We start from the raw sequence: 18,121 nt of genomic DNA on the forward strand, positions 1-18,121 counted from the left end.
GGTCCCACATGCGCATGTGCGGCCTTAAGCCCACGTGCAGAGCCGGCAAGCCCAAGTTCCAGCCTTCCCGCTTCAATTCCAGTGAACTCGCGGTTCTATCCGCGCGCTCATTCACGAATCCTGGAGAATTCGTCACCCGATGGGCACCCCAGTCCCGAACCAGATTGCAGGAACTTGGCTTCCAGCCCCCCCCAGTTACCCAAGTAAATAAAAACAAAGTTGTTTTAAACCCACAGGGTTACACAATAAAACAAAACAACAACTCCAGTCCCTTTACATATACTCCTCCTACCAATGCCAAACTATTCCCAACCCTTCCATTCTCCTCCCGCCCACTATATTATCGGTACCTGCTCTGCGCTCCAACCTCCGTGCTTCTGAAGTACTTCCGCCTTGTGCCTGGAAAACCCAGCCTTCTTGCACGTGATGCGGGAGAGCAGGCTGTGAAATCTAAGCCTCCTTCTCGTGCCCCAATAGCTTTTCTTTTTGTATTCCAAGCCTCATTCCGGTGCTCCAATGGCTTCTTTTATCCATATGTCATTCTCGGACAGCCTCTTAATCTTCACTGTAATGCGTTGACCGAATTTGGCTACCCCGAGGAAGCGGTTGGAGGCTAGAAAACAAGGTGTACGAATAATTTGTTTCTGTAGTTACTACCTTCACATTTATCGGAGAAAAAAAGTAAGGAAAAATGGATATTGTTTTGTTTATTGTATGTACCGGTTTATTTGTCTTTATTATAAAAGTAGGCGTTGGAAAGCACAAGGCTGGGCCTTTTGTAAGACTGATATTAGCAAATTGGAAAGACTGGGAAAAGGGCAAGAGGTACAACAGTGGAGCTTACAACTGTGTACCTGCAAAAACTGGTCTTTTTTTCCAACCTGGAAAGAGAGAAAAAACTCGGCAAGAAAAGGGAAGCATGAGAGAGTGCAAAACGTGAGCCCTTTCTGCTTTTTTTTTTTTTTTGTAGCTAAGTGCACCTAATGTCAGCCAAGGGTTTTGCAGCTTTGTGTGCTGAGTCTTACTCTGGGAGCCTGTGAACAGGGCTGGTCCAACCATTTGGAAAGCATAAAAATAGTTATAGTGCAACGAATCTAGTGGTCAAGAAATGATAGGGTTCTGTATCGCAGCTTGAAAGTTTTAAACTCCACTTCCTTCCCAGTGAGCTGCTCTTGCCCCCTCAGTTTGTTTTCTGCAAGCAAGTTTCTCAGAAGTGCTTCTAATTTGCTCTGAAGTTTTTTGTTTTAATTTATAAGTTTATTCATTATTACAACAAATAAAAATAGGAATACACACCAATGTAAAACAAAATTATTACATTAAAGAAAATAAATCTTTCAAATCCAAGTCCACATTATTGGGACTGTAACTTCACCCAATAATCTCATAAAAAAGGTAATTTAAATTATAACTTCAGACAAGCAGACAATGTTCATTTCTTTACTTTATCACTTCTTATCAACCTCTGCAATAGTCTCAAGTAATTTATCTACTTTAGATTTATCTTTCAGGAAACTTTCCAAATGAGATGAATCAAGAAAACTTTACTTATTACTCTCATATGTAACCAAACATTTGCAAGGAAATTTAAGGAAAAATAAAGCTCCTATAGCCAAGACTCATGTCTTGAGTTGTAGGAACTGTCTTCTCCTATACGGTGTTTGCCTGGAGACATCTGGAAACACATTTAATCTCTGACCACAGAATAGAGCCTGTTTATTTGTAAAATAAAGTTTAAGAATGGCTTGCTTTTCCATCTCGGATTTTAATGTTACTAGCAATGTTGTTCTTTTTGCGATAAAATCTTTAGAAGACTCCAAAAACTGAGTTATATTCAGGCTATCTGGTGATACTAATTGATCTACACCTCCCTCTTCAACTAATACTTTGATGTTCTTGGAAATGATATAAGTTATCAGGGGAAAATCCATCCACCTGGGCATAGTGGAGAACATCTTTCAAATACATTTTCAGTAAGTGGGAATATATAAATAAATAACTGGTAGATCATCATACTGTCTGCCAAGTCTCTTCCCTGAAGAAGCCCTTTCTGGAAACGTCAATCGCTCCTCCTAAACTTACTTGCTCCACTTCATCACTGACGCTGAAACCGTGGATTGAAGACAAAGTTTTATTTTATTTTTCTTTCCAGCTTAAGATTTATCTTTAATCTTATCTATTGTTTTGCCTTTTGTCTTTGTTTTGTTCTATTTCTATCATTTAAATTTCTCCAGAATTCTACTGTTCAACGGCTCCCCCTTCTGCTTCTATTCCTTTCTCTCCTCTCTTCTACCTTCCAAAGTATTTAGATCAATGCTGTCTTGTTAAAATGTTTATTTTATTTTTATTTTTCCTCTAACTCTACTTTTCACTTCTCTATTACCCTCCAGGTACTTTAGTTAGATTGTGAGCCTTCGGGACAGTAAGGGAATTTTTCAAGTACCTTTCTTATTTCTAATCTTAATGTATATTTTCTGTAAACCGCTTAGAACCTAACGGATGTAGCGGTATATAAGAAATAAATTACATTACATTACATTACATAACTCCAAAGGAGAAAGGAAATGAGATAAAGGAAAATTCAGGAAGCGGAGGTTCCTAGATCTCATGGCATTTTCAGTTTTCTCAATCTGCATATGTATTACTGAATTATCTTTCATATTAGATGTTAAGCATGCTTGAATCACAGAGACAGATGAGTCTACTTTATCAACTCTTTTCCCCATTAAATTTAATTGAGCTTCTTGCTCTGTTACTTTATTAGTGATTTCAGTTGAGAACTGACAAAGTTTCACAACCGTCCTCTGCAAAGAATTTTCTATTCTATTTACTACTGTCCAAACGTCCTATAAGGTAATAGATTTATCTAAAGAGGATTCATTTGCAGAAATTACTGGCATTTGGACAAGAGTTAATACAGTTCCAGATTTCTCCAATGATGTTGATGTTGAATCTATATCAGTTAAGTGGGAAGAAATTGATTCCTCTCCTTCCGTGGGAGTGCAATTTTTTTCTTGTAGTATTTTAAAATTTGGTTGAGATGGAGGTGGTGGTTCGCCAGAGGAAAGTGAGGCAGAATTAGATTAAAGGTCAGTCTTACCTCCCGAAGATGTTACAGGAATAGGATACAGATGACGATCCATCAGACCTGTTCCTGAGGTTGATGGTATAACCTTCGCCTTCCTTTTTCCCATTTGTTATTCCTCCCTTTTAGCCTGTGTCTCCTTGTGGCTCTGAAGGGGCTCCAAAGGGGCAATACCTGCCCCTTTAGTCACGCGACTGCGAGCCGCGTATCGTGGCTAAAGATATTTTTTAAATCAGGAGAGAGGACCTCCCCTCCCAATGCTGACTGATGTCAGGTAGATAGCCTGCGGGGGTGCCTGCTTGCCGGTCTCTGCTCCATTCAGGTGGGAAAGCAGCCCTCCTGCTCTGCAGTTTTATTATTTTTGGGTATTTTTCTCAGTGTTCATTTTGGAGGCTCGGTGCCCAGAGGTTTCCACTTGTTGGTGCCTCTGCTTGGGAGAAGATGCAGACTGGCATGACTGAGGTCTGCTGTTTGGAAGATCAGCCCTCGGGAACATCTAGCTAGCTAGCCAGCTTTTATACAAGGGTAAATCAAAAGTAAAGGCAAAATACATTTAATGGCTTTAATAAAAGTAACTGAACACTTTTTCACATAATTCCCATGCAAGATGACACATCTGTTTTATCATTCAGCTAGCTTTTGCATTCCTGCAGAGAAGTTTTTGAACTGCTCCTGAAACCAGGTGAGCACTGCTTTCTTTACTTCATCATGCTTTGTTGTTTGCTATCCGGGTCGCAGTGATCCTCCCATGTCTCATCACTGGTGAAAATTCTCTCCAGAATGCCCGGATCTTCATACCGTCACAGGAACTGGGTCAAAACCTCCACATGCTGTTGCTTGTGCAGATCAGTAAGCTGTTTGGAAACCCATTGTGTGCAGATTTTCCTGTATCCCAAGTCATTGTGCATTATGGCAAATGCAGATCCATAGCTGATAATACAAATTTGCAGCCAGTTGCAGCCAGTGTTATCTGTCAGTCTTCTCTAATCAAGGCATCCGCCCTGTCAGTATTCTTGTGTGCATGAAGTTGTTGGGCAACCAGAACGACCGTTGTCAGTTACACCTGTTCTTCCTGCTTTAAACCTATCCACTCATAAACCTTTTGTTGATTCACAGTGCTATGTCCATACTTAGCCAATATCCAATGGTTAATTTCCACAGGTTTCACTCCCTCTGCCCAAAGAAAGCTCTCTACTGCACATTATTCTTTGATGGTGCAATATTGCAATAGAGCATCCATGTTTCTGACCTCATGGCTGTCACACGACTAAAGGTTGATCACTGGACTATGAGTGGATGAACTATCCAGCAGGCAATGTCCAAGTACATATGTTGAATTTCACTGGCTGTGTTCCAGTTATTGCGTAATTACCTTTAATTTTTGATTCACCTTCATATTTTTTTAAACTCAGGGGGCATCCCCTGCTTAGCTGCTCGCATCCCTGATTTACTCAGGAGCTTGAGCACAGGCTGCTTGGCTCCTCACCTGCTGAGCAAGGACAACTGTAGACCGGCTGTGTGGTCCTCCCCCCTCCTTCACAGCACTATCTTTTGGGGGGTTGAGGCTCAGTCTGACCTTGGTCTGATTGACAGCCAGAAGACCAGGTTCATTCAGCGAATCTGTGAGACAGATTTCGTCTCCATTGAAACCAGCTGAAATCCTATCCTGAAGCATGCAGGCACCACATGGCACAGTGAGTAAGACTATTGTAGCCTATATTGAAAATAAGGGGTTGAGGATTTCACAAAAGTTAAGGACTATTTCCCACAAAACTATTCCCTCCCCCCCTCATTTTTTCAGGAGCTTGTACACAGGCTGATTCGGCACTTGTAGTGGTTCCTGTGGGAGACTTTCAGGGTGCTGGTGGCATGTTGCCTCCTTCCCCCCTTCACATGTGTGGTTCATTGGGGATAGAGGTCCAGTCTGGTCTTGCTCTGACTGACAGCCTGAAGATTTCAGCGTTTGGGAGTTGGGCAGTATCCTTCTCTAAGGTCTAGCTACACACATGAGCTGAAGCAGACTTAGGCACCTTTCAGGACAGCATGGCACAGTGTTAGTCTATGGGAAAATCAAGGAGGGGGTAGGTCTGAAACTACTTTTTTACAGACCAATAGGTGTGTAATGCTGAATACTAGGGTGATCTGCTGTGTATATATTTCTTTTTTTTGTTCTAGTGTTTTTACGGTTTTTGGTGCTCAGAGCTCCCCAGGTTGGAGGGAAAGCTCTGCCTGCAAGGAGGAGAAATGAACTGGAGGTCTGCAGCTAACAGGCTGATCCCTCTGTGGTACCTGTTGACCTGCCAGCAGAGACATTTGTGGAGCTTGGGGACTAAACTCCTAGAAGATTTACTTGCTTACTGGTTCATAGGGGCTTGAGCACAGGCTGTTAGGCATCTGTAGGGGGCTCAGTAGAGCTCTTCAGAATGCCGTCTGTGTTTCTCTCTCCCCCACCCTTTTTTTTTTTTTTTTTTTTTTGCATCCTCGGGTCCATGTGAGTTTGAGGTTCAGACATTGAAAATACTTGATATTGCGTTTAAATCAAAATCTCAATAAACTTGAAACTTGACATCAGTCTGACTGGCAGCCCAAAGATTTCAATATTGGAGGAATAGTTCCATTTAGGCAGTGATTTCTTCTACCAGATCCTGCTACTTTTAGAGCTGAGGCAGGCTGCTGCACATTCACTGCACATTCCACAGCGAGTAAGGCTATTGGCAGCCTACGAGAAAAATCAGGGGGTTCTGAAAAGGCTAGTTTTCAAAGTTTTAGCCACTTCCTTTTGGGTCCCCCACCTCTAAAATCATGGTTTTTTGTTTTCAGTTATTTTTGAGCTGATTTTTTGGCTCCAAAATGCTACTGCAGTGGCCATCTTGGATTCCCCAACTTTTTTTTTTTTTTCAAAGTTCTAGGGATGGAGTCCTTAGGCTCTTTCACCCCATTCATGTCAAATGGATAAATGTCAGAAGAGCGCCTTTGCACCACTTGCCATGCAGTGTGTGAAGGGAGTGTGGGAACTTCAGGCTTAGTCTTCCCTCGGGTCTCTAGGACTGAGGAGACTTTGGAGGGCTATTCTGAAGGGAGAAGACCTCTTCCAGAGCCCCAAAACAGCGGCTTACCTAAGGGTAGGAGTGTGAAAGCTATGGAGCCCAAGAGACATAAGGTGGGAATCACTTAGAGAAGACACAGGGCTTCCTAGTTCTGCATTCTCTCCTGAATTTGTTAATTTGATGTGTAGAGATTATTTGGATGGCCAGGACCCCCATAGGAGGCCTGGCAGTGAACTAGGAGGTGTACGAGGGGGCTTCCAGAGCACGCTTGCCTCAATAGCAAAGACTGGCTAAAATCTGGTGGACCTTTTGGAAAGAGACTCTGAGAATGAAGAGTCTCTCTGTATTCCTTTGTGTGTCACAAAGCGAGCCTTCCACACTATGTGAAACAGGATCACATACAGGAGTGAGTATGCAGGATACAGTGTTGACCCTCAACCAGGGGATTGACTTTATAATATGACAGCTGTTTTAAGTCATCAGCTGTGCTAGAGCTCATTACTGACTCCTTGCGGGAGCTACAATTAGACTATATACAACTAAACTATACAAATAGTTATCAAACTACCCATATATAGACTTTAAAAACCATTACAGAAGTTACTGATTTCATAAGATTCACACATATCCTAAACTGTAATTGCCTCTACGTATAGGCATCGACAAACAACTTGGTTTTTAACAGGTGTTTTTTTTTTTTAATTAGAACAGTTAGAGCATAATCGCAGGTGTCCTGATAACTTATTCTAGAGGGACACCCGTGCAACAGAAAACATGCTAGATTTTGTGATCACGGACTGTAGGGATATTTCCGTATTCACACCTGAAGGTTAGGCCTCTATGATGTCACCAAGCCTGAACCATTGTCTCAATAAATCTTTCTGCTGCACAAGAAACTTTCCAGCATGAATTTTGCAAGAAGAAAGAAGTACACAGCTTTGCTGTTTCTACCTGATGCATTATGGGTATGTACCAGAATGTTATACTATTCAAGGACATTCATCTGTGTCTTCATAATGGGACTATGTGATTTTGGGGGAAGGTATTCTGCTCTTATCTGTCTAAAGGCCCTGGGTCTTTCAGCCTATATGATACTTTCCACAGAAAGGCTATTTATCCAAGTTCTGTTTCTGGATTGGTCCGAGGAAGTCATCTGATGAGATCCAAGAAAGAAGGTGCTAATTAATTAGTTAGTCTGTGTTAAGGTGCGGGGGAACTCACATCTTCCCACAGGTATTCTGCACGTAACCTTTTCTTTTAATAATTAGACCTGTAAGTTACCTCGTGTGACTCTCTGCCTGAGAGAGAGAGATTCTGACTTTTAAACAGCTCTGAATTTAACACTAAACGGAACTTGTTTGCTGATGATTTATTGCCTTACCCAGGACGGACGAACACGTGTACCCTTAACAAGGATTTCCTGCATCTCCTAAAAGCTAACAAGAAGAAGTTTCCATTTCACCTAATTTGTGCCAGAGGCCTGATTAAAAGGTGAGGATATGGAATTTACGGTCTTATCAGCTGGGTTAGATAAGGATCAAATTGTGATAGAGGACAAGGTTCGTAAAGCTCCATTGGTGATAATATAATCATTTGCTAATCAGGGATTATTATTATTATAAGGAATTGTTTAGTGTGTGTGTAACCAGTATTATTAATTAGTTTCTAACAATTATATTGTGATAATTATGTACTGAGTTTCATTTATGTAATCAGATATTTTGTGATCAATATTTAAACATTGCAGCTGGCTTGTGAATTATATTTTTCTATTTTCATAATAAAAGTATTTCTCATTAGCCTGGGTCTTGTGTCGTGTAAACAGGCAATAGAGCTGAACCTGGATCAGCGTTTATGGTTTTCCCTAGACAAAAACGATCAGAGACGTAATTTATTTACGTAACTGCTTAGTATCTACCATAAATATTCCTACAATACTTAACTCCCTCTTCCATTCTTGCTATTAATTTCATGCAGCCTTCTGATCTCAAGACTTCATTTAAGGAATGGAAAAGGTCAAAAATGGACGAAAACTGGAATAAGCACAAACAACATCAACGCAGGTGCCATAAGGCGGTAAAAGGGGCCAAAAGAGAGTACGAGGAAAAAATAGCCAAGGTGGCGAAAAACTTCAAGCCGTTCTTTCGATATATTAAGGGCAAACGACCCATGAAGGAAGCGGTGGGGCCATTGGATGACCATGGAATAAAGGAAGTGCTAAAGGAAGATAAAGAAATCGCCGACAAACTGAACACATTTTTGTGTCTGTATTTACTGAAGAGGATATACGAAACCCATCAGGCTCTATGCTGGAAACGAAGACGGGAAACTGACAGGGCTGATGGTCAGTCTAGAAGAGGTACACAGGCAGATTGATAGGCTAAAGAGCGATAAATCCCCGGGACCGGATGGCATCCATCCGAGGGTCATCAAGGAACTGAAAGGGACTATAGCTGACTGCTTCAACTAATAGCCAACCTGTCAATCAAATCGGGAAAGATTCCGGAAGATCTTCAAAAAGGGTTTGAGGAGAGATCCAGGAAACTACAGACCGGTGAGTCTGACCTTGGTACCGGGAAAGATGGGAGAGGCACTGATAAAAGACCACATCATTGATCACCTTGACGGACAAGGCCTAATTTGGACCAGCCAACACAGTTTCAGCAAAGGCAGATCTTGTCTGACGAACTTGCTGCACTTCTTCGAGGGATTAAACAGGCGGATAGACAAGGGTGACCCGGTCGACATTGTTTATCTGGATTTTCAGAAGGCATTCGACAAGGTTCCACATGAACGGCTACTTCGGAAAATTGCGAGTCATGGAATCAAGGGTGAAATACTCGCGTGGATTAAAAACTGGCTGGAGCATAGGAAACAGAGAGTGGGGGTAAATGGACAATACTCGGACTGGAAGAGCGTCACCAGTGGGGTGCCTCAGGGCTCAGTGCTTGGACTCATGCTCTTCAACATCTTTATAAACGATCTGGACATTGGTACGACGAGTGAGGTGATTTAAATTTGCAGATGATACAAAGTTATTCAGAGTAGTGAAGACACAGGGGGATTGTGAAGATCTGCAACGTGACATAATCAAGCTTGAGAAATGGGCATCAACATGGCAAATGAGGTTCAACGTGGATAAGTGTAAAGTGATGCATGTCGGCAACAGAAATCTCATGCACGAATACAGGATGTCCGGGGCGGTACTTGGAGAGACCTCCCAGGAAAGAGACTTGTGAGTTCTGATCAACAAGTTGATGAAGCCGTTCACGCAATGTGCGGCGGCAGCGAAAAGGGCAAACAGAATACTAGGAATGATTAAAAAGGGGATCACGAACAGATCGGAGAAGGTTATCATGCTGCTGTACCGGATCATGGTGCGTACATGAAGAAGGACATGGTACTACTCAAAAGGGTCCAGAGAAGAACAACTAAGATGGTTAAGGGGCTGGAGGAGTTGCCGTACAGTGAAAGATTAGAGAAACTGGGCCTTTTCTCCCTCGAGCAGAGGAGATTGAAAGGGGACATGATCGAAACATTCAAGGTACTGAAGGGAATATACTTAGTAGATAAGGACAGGTTGTTCACCCTCTCCAAGGTAGGGAGAAAGAGAAGGCACTCTCTAAAGTTGAAAGGGGATAGATTCCGTACAAACGTAAAGAAATTCTTCTACATCCAGAGAGTGGTGGAAAACTGGAATGCTCTTCCGGAGTTTGTTATAGGGGAAAACACCCTCCAGGGTTTAAAGACAAAGTTGGACACGTTCCTGCTAAACTGGAATGTATGCAGGTAAGGCTTGGCTCATTAGAGCACTGGTCTTTGACTTGAGGGCTGCTGCATGAGCGGACTGCTGGGCAGGATGGACCACTGGTCTGACCCAGCAGTGGCAATTCTTATGTTCTTATATTCTGTTTGGTCTATAGACTTCCCACAGAGATCAAACCAAAAAGGGACTGATTGATACAATGTCTGATATACCAATGTTAGCACCCATTGTTGCGTAGGTAACCAGTGAAGTTGTTTCAGAATAGGAGTGACATGTGCCATCCTTGGAGCGCCACTAAGCTTCATCTCCAGGAGTGTTTACAAAATGCCTAGTAGTGGTAGCAGCAACCCTACGTGCCCACGGCTTTCATATGTTTCTTATCTGGATGATTGATTAATAAAAGCTACTTTGCCTCACGCAGTCCAGTCAACTACACAGGTGACTACCGTAACTCTTCTCCAGCTTCTGGGATTTGAAGTAAATTTTCCAAAGTCTCATCTTCTACCATATTGGAGTTTATAGGAGACGTGCTCAACACAAATCTTTTATGAGCTTTCTTGCCCCAACGGAGCCAAAACACCTTGCTTCAACTGTGCAATCATGTGTCTACTCTACAGAACATTTCAGCAAGACAAATGATGCATCTCATGGGTAACGTGGCATCTACAGTTCATGTAACTCCCTTCACCCGATTTCATCTCAGATCAGCTCAACGGAACCTCACATCTCAGTGATCTCGGACCAGGGATTTCTTATTCCAGCAGATCAGTCACCTCACCTCTTTGTCAATCTTTTCAGTGGTGTTTGCAACCAACAAATCTCTTCAAAAGTTTACTATTTCACATCCCTTTACATCAGAGAGTACTCACGACAAGACGCGTCCATATATGCATGGGAAACTCACCTAGATGGTCTCCGGACTCAGGGTATGTGGTCTGCTCGAGAGAGAGCATACCACATCAACCTGTTAGAGCTGCAGGCAATTCACAGTACTCTGGAAACATTTCCGGGTCATCTTTCTAACCAAATCCTCCTTAATCAAGTAGCGATGTACTATATCAACAAACAAGGGGGAATGGGCTCTCTCCTTATTTGTCAAGAAGCCCTTCACATTTGGAACTGTGCAATTTCTCAAAATTTTTATCAAGGTGATATATGTGCATGGGAAGCAGATTGCCCTGGCTGACAAACTTAGCAGATTTCTTCAGCCATACGAGTGGACTCTCAACTCCAAAGCCTTGTGCCACATCTTCTCACTTTGGGGGACTCCTCACATAGATCTGTTTGCATCGCCCCACAAACACAAGTTACTTCAGTTCTGCTCCAGACAGTTCACTCCTCATCGCCTGGAAGCAGATGCATGTCTTCTGGATTGGTCACACAAGTTCCTGTATGCATTTCCGCCAGTCCCTCTAGTTCTGAAGACACTAGTCATATTCAAACAAGAATCAGCCACTATGATTCTCATAACTCCTCTTTGGCCCAGACAACCTTGGTTCTCCCTTCTACTTCAACTGAGTGTCAAGGATCCAATTCCATTACAGATCTTTCCATCTCTACTCACTCAGAGTCAAGGTTCTCGTTTACATCTCAATCTGCAATCTCTGCACCTAACAGCTTGGTACTTCTCCACCTGACTTCAGTAGATTTTAATCTTTCTGCCCCAGTACAAGCCGTTATAGCTGCTTCCAGAAAACCACCTGCTCAACAATGCTATTGATTCAAGTGGACACACTTCATGGTATAATCTCCATCACCTGAATCCCTTCACATCTTCTATTCCTTCAGTGTTGGACTACCTTCTCCAGTTATCCAACTCTGGACTTGAAACCACTTTGGTTAGAGTTCACCTCAGTGCTCTTTTCAATAATAAACCTTTGGCTACTCATCTGCTTGTTTCCCGGATTGTGAAAGGACTATTGAACTCAAAACCTCCACTAAAGCCACCTCCAGTTATCTGGGATTTCAATGTAGTCCGCACCATCCTGATGAAACCTCCATTTGAACCTCTGGCAACTACTCATCTTAAATTTCTCACTAGGAAAGTGGTCTTGATCTTTGTCACTTCTACTCGTTGAGTGAGTGAACTCCAAGCACTGGTTTGCAACCCACCTTTTACAGTATTTCATCACGACAAGGTGGTTCTTGCAACTCATCCTAAATTCCTTCTGAAAGTAGTCACGGAATTTCACCTTAATCTATTGTGCTACCTGTTTTCTTTCCAAATCCTCATTCTCATCCTGTAGAAATAGCTCTTCACGCATTGGACTGTAAACATATCTTAGCTTACTATTTACAAAGGACTAAGGGCTCCTTTTACGAAGGTGCGCTACAGGTTTTACCACACACACCGGATTAGCGCGCGCTAGCCAAAAATCTACCGCCTGCTCAAAAGGAGGCGGTAGCAGCTAGCGCACGCAGCATTTTAGCGCACGCTATTTTGCGCGTTAAGGCCCTAGTGCGTCTTTGTAAAAGGAGCCCTAAGTCATACAGGTCTTCACCTCAACTGTTCATCTCTTTTAACCCTAACAGTTTAGGTCTGCCTTTAACCAAACAAACTATTTCCACATAGTTAGTGGCCTGTGTTTCCTATTGCTATTCTCAGTCTGGGCTGCAGCTCAAGGGGCATGTTACAGCACACAAGGTCCAAGCCATAGCAATATCAATGGTTTTTTTGCGTTCCACGCCCATTGAAGATATTTGCAAAGCAGCTACTTGGTCCTCAGTTTTATTTTATTTTTTTATTTTTTTTATTCAATTTTCTATACCGTTCTCCCAAGAGAGCTCAGAACGGTTTACATGAGATCATCCAGGTACTCCAGCATTTTTCCCTGTCTGTCCTGGTGGGCTCACAATCCATCTAATGTACCTGGGGCAATGGGGGGGGATTAAGTGACTTGCCCAGGGTCACAAGGAGCAGCGTGGGTTTGAACCCACAACCCCAGGGTGCTGAGGCTGTAGCTTTAACCACTGCGCCACACATTTACATCTCACTACAGTCTAGAATCCTATTTTAGACGAGATGGTCGTTTTGGCCAAGCAGTTTTGTAGAATTTATTTCTTCCTAAAGGCCAACTCTCCCTCCATCCCATTTCAGTAAGCTAGAGTGTCCCACATGTGAGAATATGCTGCCTACGTTTCCTAGGATAAAACAGTTACTTACCGTAACGGGTGTTTTCCAGGGACAGCAGGCAGATATTCTCACATCCCTCCCATCTCCCTTGGTTGGCTTCTTAGCTTGCTTATGGAATTGAGGAACCGCAAGCCGACATCAGGTGGGAAGGCACTTGTGCATACGCAGTGCGGGCAGTCTCAAAGCTTCACAAAAGCTTAGTGACAGTACACTTTAGCACTGTCCGTACTGGACTCCATGGATGGCATCACCAACATGCTGTACTCGGATAACACATGTTACGGTAAGTAACTGTGCTTTATTCCACCTTGTTGGGCAGACTGGACCAACCATGCCGGTCTTTATTGGCTGTCATTTTCTGTGCTACTTTGTATAGATGATTCTAAAATGCAAAATGTTGGTTATTCTTGGCATGTATCTCTTGTTGAAACGGAAAGAAAAGCCAAAAGATCAGAAGAAATTTTACAGATGTAAATTTTGCCTTGCAAAAAAACTCACCATTTCAAAGTATAACAATGTGGCTATAGTAAAGTATAGGTTCTTTCTTCCCAGAAAAGGTTTTTAGAGCTCATGGTGTTGGTTAAGTATATCTATCTTGTTTGTTTGTTTTTGTTCTAGAGAGGCTAAGATGGCAGTGGTGGTGAACTCTGAACTTGATCCCATCTTTTTGAAAGCACTGGGCTACCTGCATTCAAAGAGCAAAGATTCTGCTGAAAAACTGAAATCTCTGCTTGATGAGTCTTTAGCCAGAGGAACCGATTCAAACTACCGTCCAGCACAAAAGGTATGAGCACACAAATTATATGTTGTTATATCAGGTGGAATCTTTAGTCCTTATTGTTGCTTCCAAAATATTCCTCTCAGTGTTCCTGTTTGTTAATGAAAGATGCGTCTCACTTCTTGAGAAGGGTTCTAAATGAACCCTAAAAGTAAAAGATAAAAGTAAAGTTTGTTTATCCCAGGACAAGCAGGCATGATATTCTCACATGTGGGTGACGTCATCTACGGAGCCCCGGCGCGGACAGCTTTTCAAGCAAACTTGCTAGAAGTTTCAAGTTTGCACACTGCACCACGCATGTGCGTGCCTTCTGCCCACTAGAGGGCGCATCCCACCTCGTGGTCCTCAGTTCAAATTTTTCCGCGGAGCAAGAAAGCCCTGTGGATCTGAGCTCCAGTGTTTTTGCCTTCTAGCTGCCGCGTTTAGTTTGTTTATTGATCGGATTAATCGCGGTGCTGCTTTATTTTTCGTCCGTTTTACAAAAAAAAAAAAAAAATAATAATAATTGTTTTTCGTTGGGCTCCGGGGGCTCCCGGAAGCCTGAGCCGGGGAACGTCGGTCGTTCCCGGCCTTCTTCTTTTTCTCGTCGATGTCCCGTCCTGTTACGGGATTCAAGAAATGCAGCCGGTGTGAGAGACTACTCTCCATCACCGACCCTCACCGGTGGTGCATTGTCTGTCTTGGGCCCGAACATCCAAAAGCCTCGTGTGATCGCTGTGCTACCTTCCAGAACAGGGCCCTCCGTCGCCGTAAGGCCAGAATGGCGGAATTGTTCGCCGTCGACGCGCCGCCCAAGGCCTCGACGTCGGCCTCGGCTTCGGCCCCGGCCTTGACCTCGGCCTCGGCGTCCTCGGGGGCCTCGGCGTCGCCTCGGCCCTCATCTTCGAAGCCGTCGTCATCGAAGCCAACTTCGGGTAAGTCCTCTGTTCCATCCCCTTCAGCAAAGAAGCCATCCTCGAGTCAGGCCAAAGCGGGTGGGTCGACCCCGACCCCGCATCGGACCTCGACTCCGCACACCCCGAGGGAATACTCGAGACCGAGGTCGCCCTCCAGGGAGTGTGCCCCGGACTCGGAACTCCCCACCTTCGTGGGGATTCCGGCCTTCCAGGATCTCCTTCGAGCCTTGATCTCATCGGAGCTGTCGGGAGCCCTGGAAGTGCTGCAGCGTGCTGCGGGCCCGGCGGCGTCGACCTCGGCCGGGGCGCCCCCGGCCTCGGAGGCCCCGGTCTCAGCTCCCTCGACCTCGGGAGCCCCGGCCTCGGCGACCTCGGTCTCGGGTATTGCGGCCCCGTCCACCTCGGCCTCGGCCCCGCCCCGGACCTCGACCTCGGGGGAGCCTCCTGAGCGCAGTGTCCGCCCAAAAGAAAAGTTCCGCAGAGTGCGCCGACTTTCCTCCTCGGCTTCGGGATCTTCCCCGGACGCCTCGCCCTCGAGGCGACCTCGGACGAGGCGCCGATCGAGGAAGCCTAAGCGACCCCGAGGCTCGCCTCGGCGCGATCGTTCCTCGTCGTTCGGGGGCGAGGCGCTGCAGGTGTCGGAGTTGCGCCTCGATAATCCGAGGCTCCTCCGCTCACCCCGGGGAAAGTCTTCCCGTGCCGCCTCGCCGAGGAAACGGGAGAGGACCCCACGGACCCCGGGATCCTCCCCCAGGGACTCCCCTAGGAGGATGATTTCACCCTCCCCCTCGAGGGCCGTGGAGAGAGGATCCTGGGATTCAGGATCGGTTAGGAATCCTCAGTATTCCCATGAGGCCTCCCCCCGCTCCTCGGCGGGACGGTCGAGAACCCCGTCCCCCCAGGCTAGGCCGTCCTCCTTCTCATCTTTTGTCCAGGACATGGCCCAAGCCCTGGGGATTGACCTGATGGTAGGTTCCAAATATTCCAAGGAATTTCTAGAGGAACAGGACCTTCCCACTCCCCCTAGAGAGGTACCTAGACTCCCTCTCAACAGTGTCCTCCTGCAGACCTGGCTGAAGAACTTGTCGAGCCCTCTTACAGGCACGTCTGTCCCGTCAAAAATGGAATCAAAGTATAGGACGATTCCCCCGAAAGGGTTTGATAAGGCGCAGCTCTCCCACCAGTCCCTCCTGGTGGAATCTGCCCTTAAAAAATCACAGCCCTCACGGGTTTCTGCGGCGGTTCCACCCGGCAGGGAGGGGCGGACCCTGGACAAGTTTGGCCGTCGCCTCTATTCAAACACTCTGATGGCCACCAGAGTTCTAAATTACTCCTTCACCTTTTCCTCCTACTTGCGTGGGATGGTGAAGGACCTTCCTCAATATCGGAACTCGTTACCGGACTCCCAAAGAGCAGGATTCGATAAGTTTATGTCCAACCTGTCTCAATTGCGGTTGTACCTATTCCATTCAGTGTACGACACCTTTGAGCTGGTTTCGAGGGTGTCGGCCCTCGCAGTGGCCATGCGCCGCTTGGCCTGGCTTCGCACCCTCGACATGGACCCAAACCTGCAGGAACGTCTTGCAGACCTGCCCTGTGTGGGGTCCGAGTTATTTGACGAGTCTTTGGAGGCGGCGACCAAGCGGTTGTCGGAACAGGAACGCTCTTTAGCATCCCTGGTCCGCCCCAAACCTAGGCCCCCGCCGCAGAAACCTTTCCGGCCTCCGCCGCGCCGGTACCCCCAGAAGTCGACCCCGTCTTTCTCAAGACCGCCTCCGAGACGTCCGTCTCAACGAGGCAGAGGGGGACAAACCCAAGCCCCGGCGCAGGGCCCTTCTAAGCCCGCGCCTTCCTTTTGACGGGCTGAGCGGACGGGGCGGGTTCCCCTCCGCACCTTCACCAGAACCCCTTCCCATCGGGGGGCGTCTTCGGTCCTTCCGGAAGGCATGGACCGCGATTACCTCAGACGCTTGGGTGCTCCGGATCGTCTCCGAAGGCTACTCGCTCAATTTTGTGTCCTCGCCACCGGACAGTCCCCCAAATTTAGCCTTGTGCAACCGGTCGCAACTACCGACCCTTCTGACCGAAGCCAAAGCTCTCCTGAAGCTTCGGGCGGTCGAGCCGGTCCCCAAGGACCAGTGGGGGACGGGATTTTACTCCCGTTACTTTTTGGTCCCAAAAAAGACCGGGGACATGCGCCCCATACTCGACCTCAGGAAGCTCAACAAATGCCTGGCCAGGGAGAAATTTCGAATGCTATCTCTCCCGGTCTTGTATCCTCTTTTGGAGGAAGGGGACTGGATGTGCTCCCTCGACTTGAAGGAAGCATATACCCATGTCCCGGTGCACCCCACCTGCCGAAAATTCTTACGATTCCAGGTGGGAGACCTACACCTCCAGTACAGAGTCCTGCCCTTCGGCCTGGCCGCGTCCCCACGAGTATTCACGAAGTGCATGGTAGTAGTGGCGGCAGCCCTGAGGTCTCGCGGGCTCCATGTGTTCCCTTACCTGGACGACTGGCTCATCAAAGCCCCGACCAGGGAGGAGGTTATCTCAGCGACCCGACAGTCTATTGCCTTCCTGCAAACCCTCGGATTCGAGATAAACTTTCCAAAGTCTCAGTTGAGGCCGGCTCAGTCTCTTCAATTCATAGGTGCGGTGCTGGACACGGTGCGCCTGCGCTCCTACCTTCCGACCCAACGGTTGGAAGTCTTGGTACGGATGAGCCGCCAGGTCTCTCAACTACCAAGGGTGTCGGCCAAGCGCATGATGATGCTGCTCGGCCATATGGCCTCGACGGTACACGTCACGCCATTTGCGAGGCTGCATCTGAGGATCCCTCAGTATACACTCGCATCACAATGGCGCCAGGAGTGCGATCCGGAGTCGCGCCTCATTTCGGTGACTCCGCTTTTGCGGAAATCGCTAAGTTGGTGGACAGACTCTTCAAATCTGTCCACGGGACTAATGTTTCGCACTCCCCCATTTCGCAAGGTTCTGACCACGGACTCCTCGGACTACGCGTGGGGAGCCCACCTCGACGGTCTTCGCACACAGGGCCTGTGGTCGGCAGAGGACCGTCGCTGTCACATCAACGTGCTAGAGCTTCGGGCCATCTTCCTAGCACTTCGAGCCTTCGTTCACGTAGTACAGGACCAGGTGGTCCTCGTCCGCACGGACAACCAAGTAGCAATGTACTATGTGAACAAACAGGGGGGAACGGGGTCGTGGCCCCTCTGCTCCGAGGCCCTTCGCCTCTGGGAGTGGGCGGCCTCCCGGAACATCTTCCTCCGGGCGGTCTACATCCAGGGGGAACTGAATTGTCTGGCGGACAAACTCAGTCGACTCCTGCAACCCCACGAGTGGACTCTACACTCAGCAGTTCTGCACGAGGTCTTCGCTCGCTGGGGAACGCC

At 46.4% G+C, this 18,121-nt stretch overlaps 2 protein-coding genes across 6 annotated transcripts in view; one reads left to right on the plus strand and one right to left on the minus strand.

Moving 5' to 3' along the window:
* The window catches only part of GSTCD (glutathione S-transferase C-terminal domain containing), a 186,073-nt gene extending 185,647 nt beyond the window's left edge, over positions 1-426 (minus strand). For all 3 annotated transcript variants that reach the window (XM_033956704.1, XM_033956697.1, XM_033956688.1), the window contains exon 1: positions 351-426. The gene's annotated coding sequence lies outside the window, so the exon portion shown is untranslated. The remainder of the gene's footprint in view (positions 1-350) is intronic.
* Positions 427-466: 40 nt separating this feature from the next.
* INTS12 (integrator complex subunit 12) overlaps positions 467-18,121 on the plus strand; it is a 58,452-nt gene continuing 40,797 nt past the window's right edge. Inside the window, exons 1-3 of one of the 3 annotated variants that reach the window (XM_033956728.1) lie at positions 473-681; positions 7,518-7,623; positions 13,650-13,815. In XM_033956728.1, coding sequence (XP_033812619.1) covers positions 13,660-13,815 — 156 coding nt within the window. In that variant the 5' untranslated portion in view covers positions 473-681; positions 7,518-7,623; positions 13,650-13,659. Of the gene's footprint in view, positions 682-7,517; positions 7,624-13,649; positions 13,816-18,121 lie in introns of all 3 variants that reach the window. The other 2 variants (XM_033956735.1, XM_033956719.1) reach the window with 2 other exon arrangements.

Source organism: Geotrypetes seraphini, chromosome 1, assembly GCF_902459505.1.
Source record: "Geotrypetes seraphini chromosome 1, aGeoSer1.1, whole genome shotgun sequence".
Classification (NCBI taxonomy): Eukaryota; Metazoa; Chordata; class Amphibia; order Gymnophiona; family Dermophiidae; genus Geotrypetes; species Geotrypetes seraphini.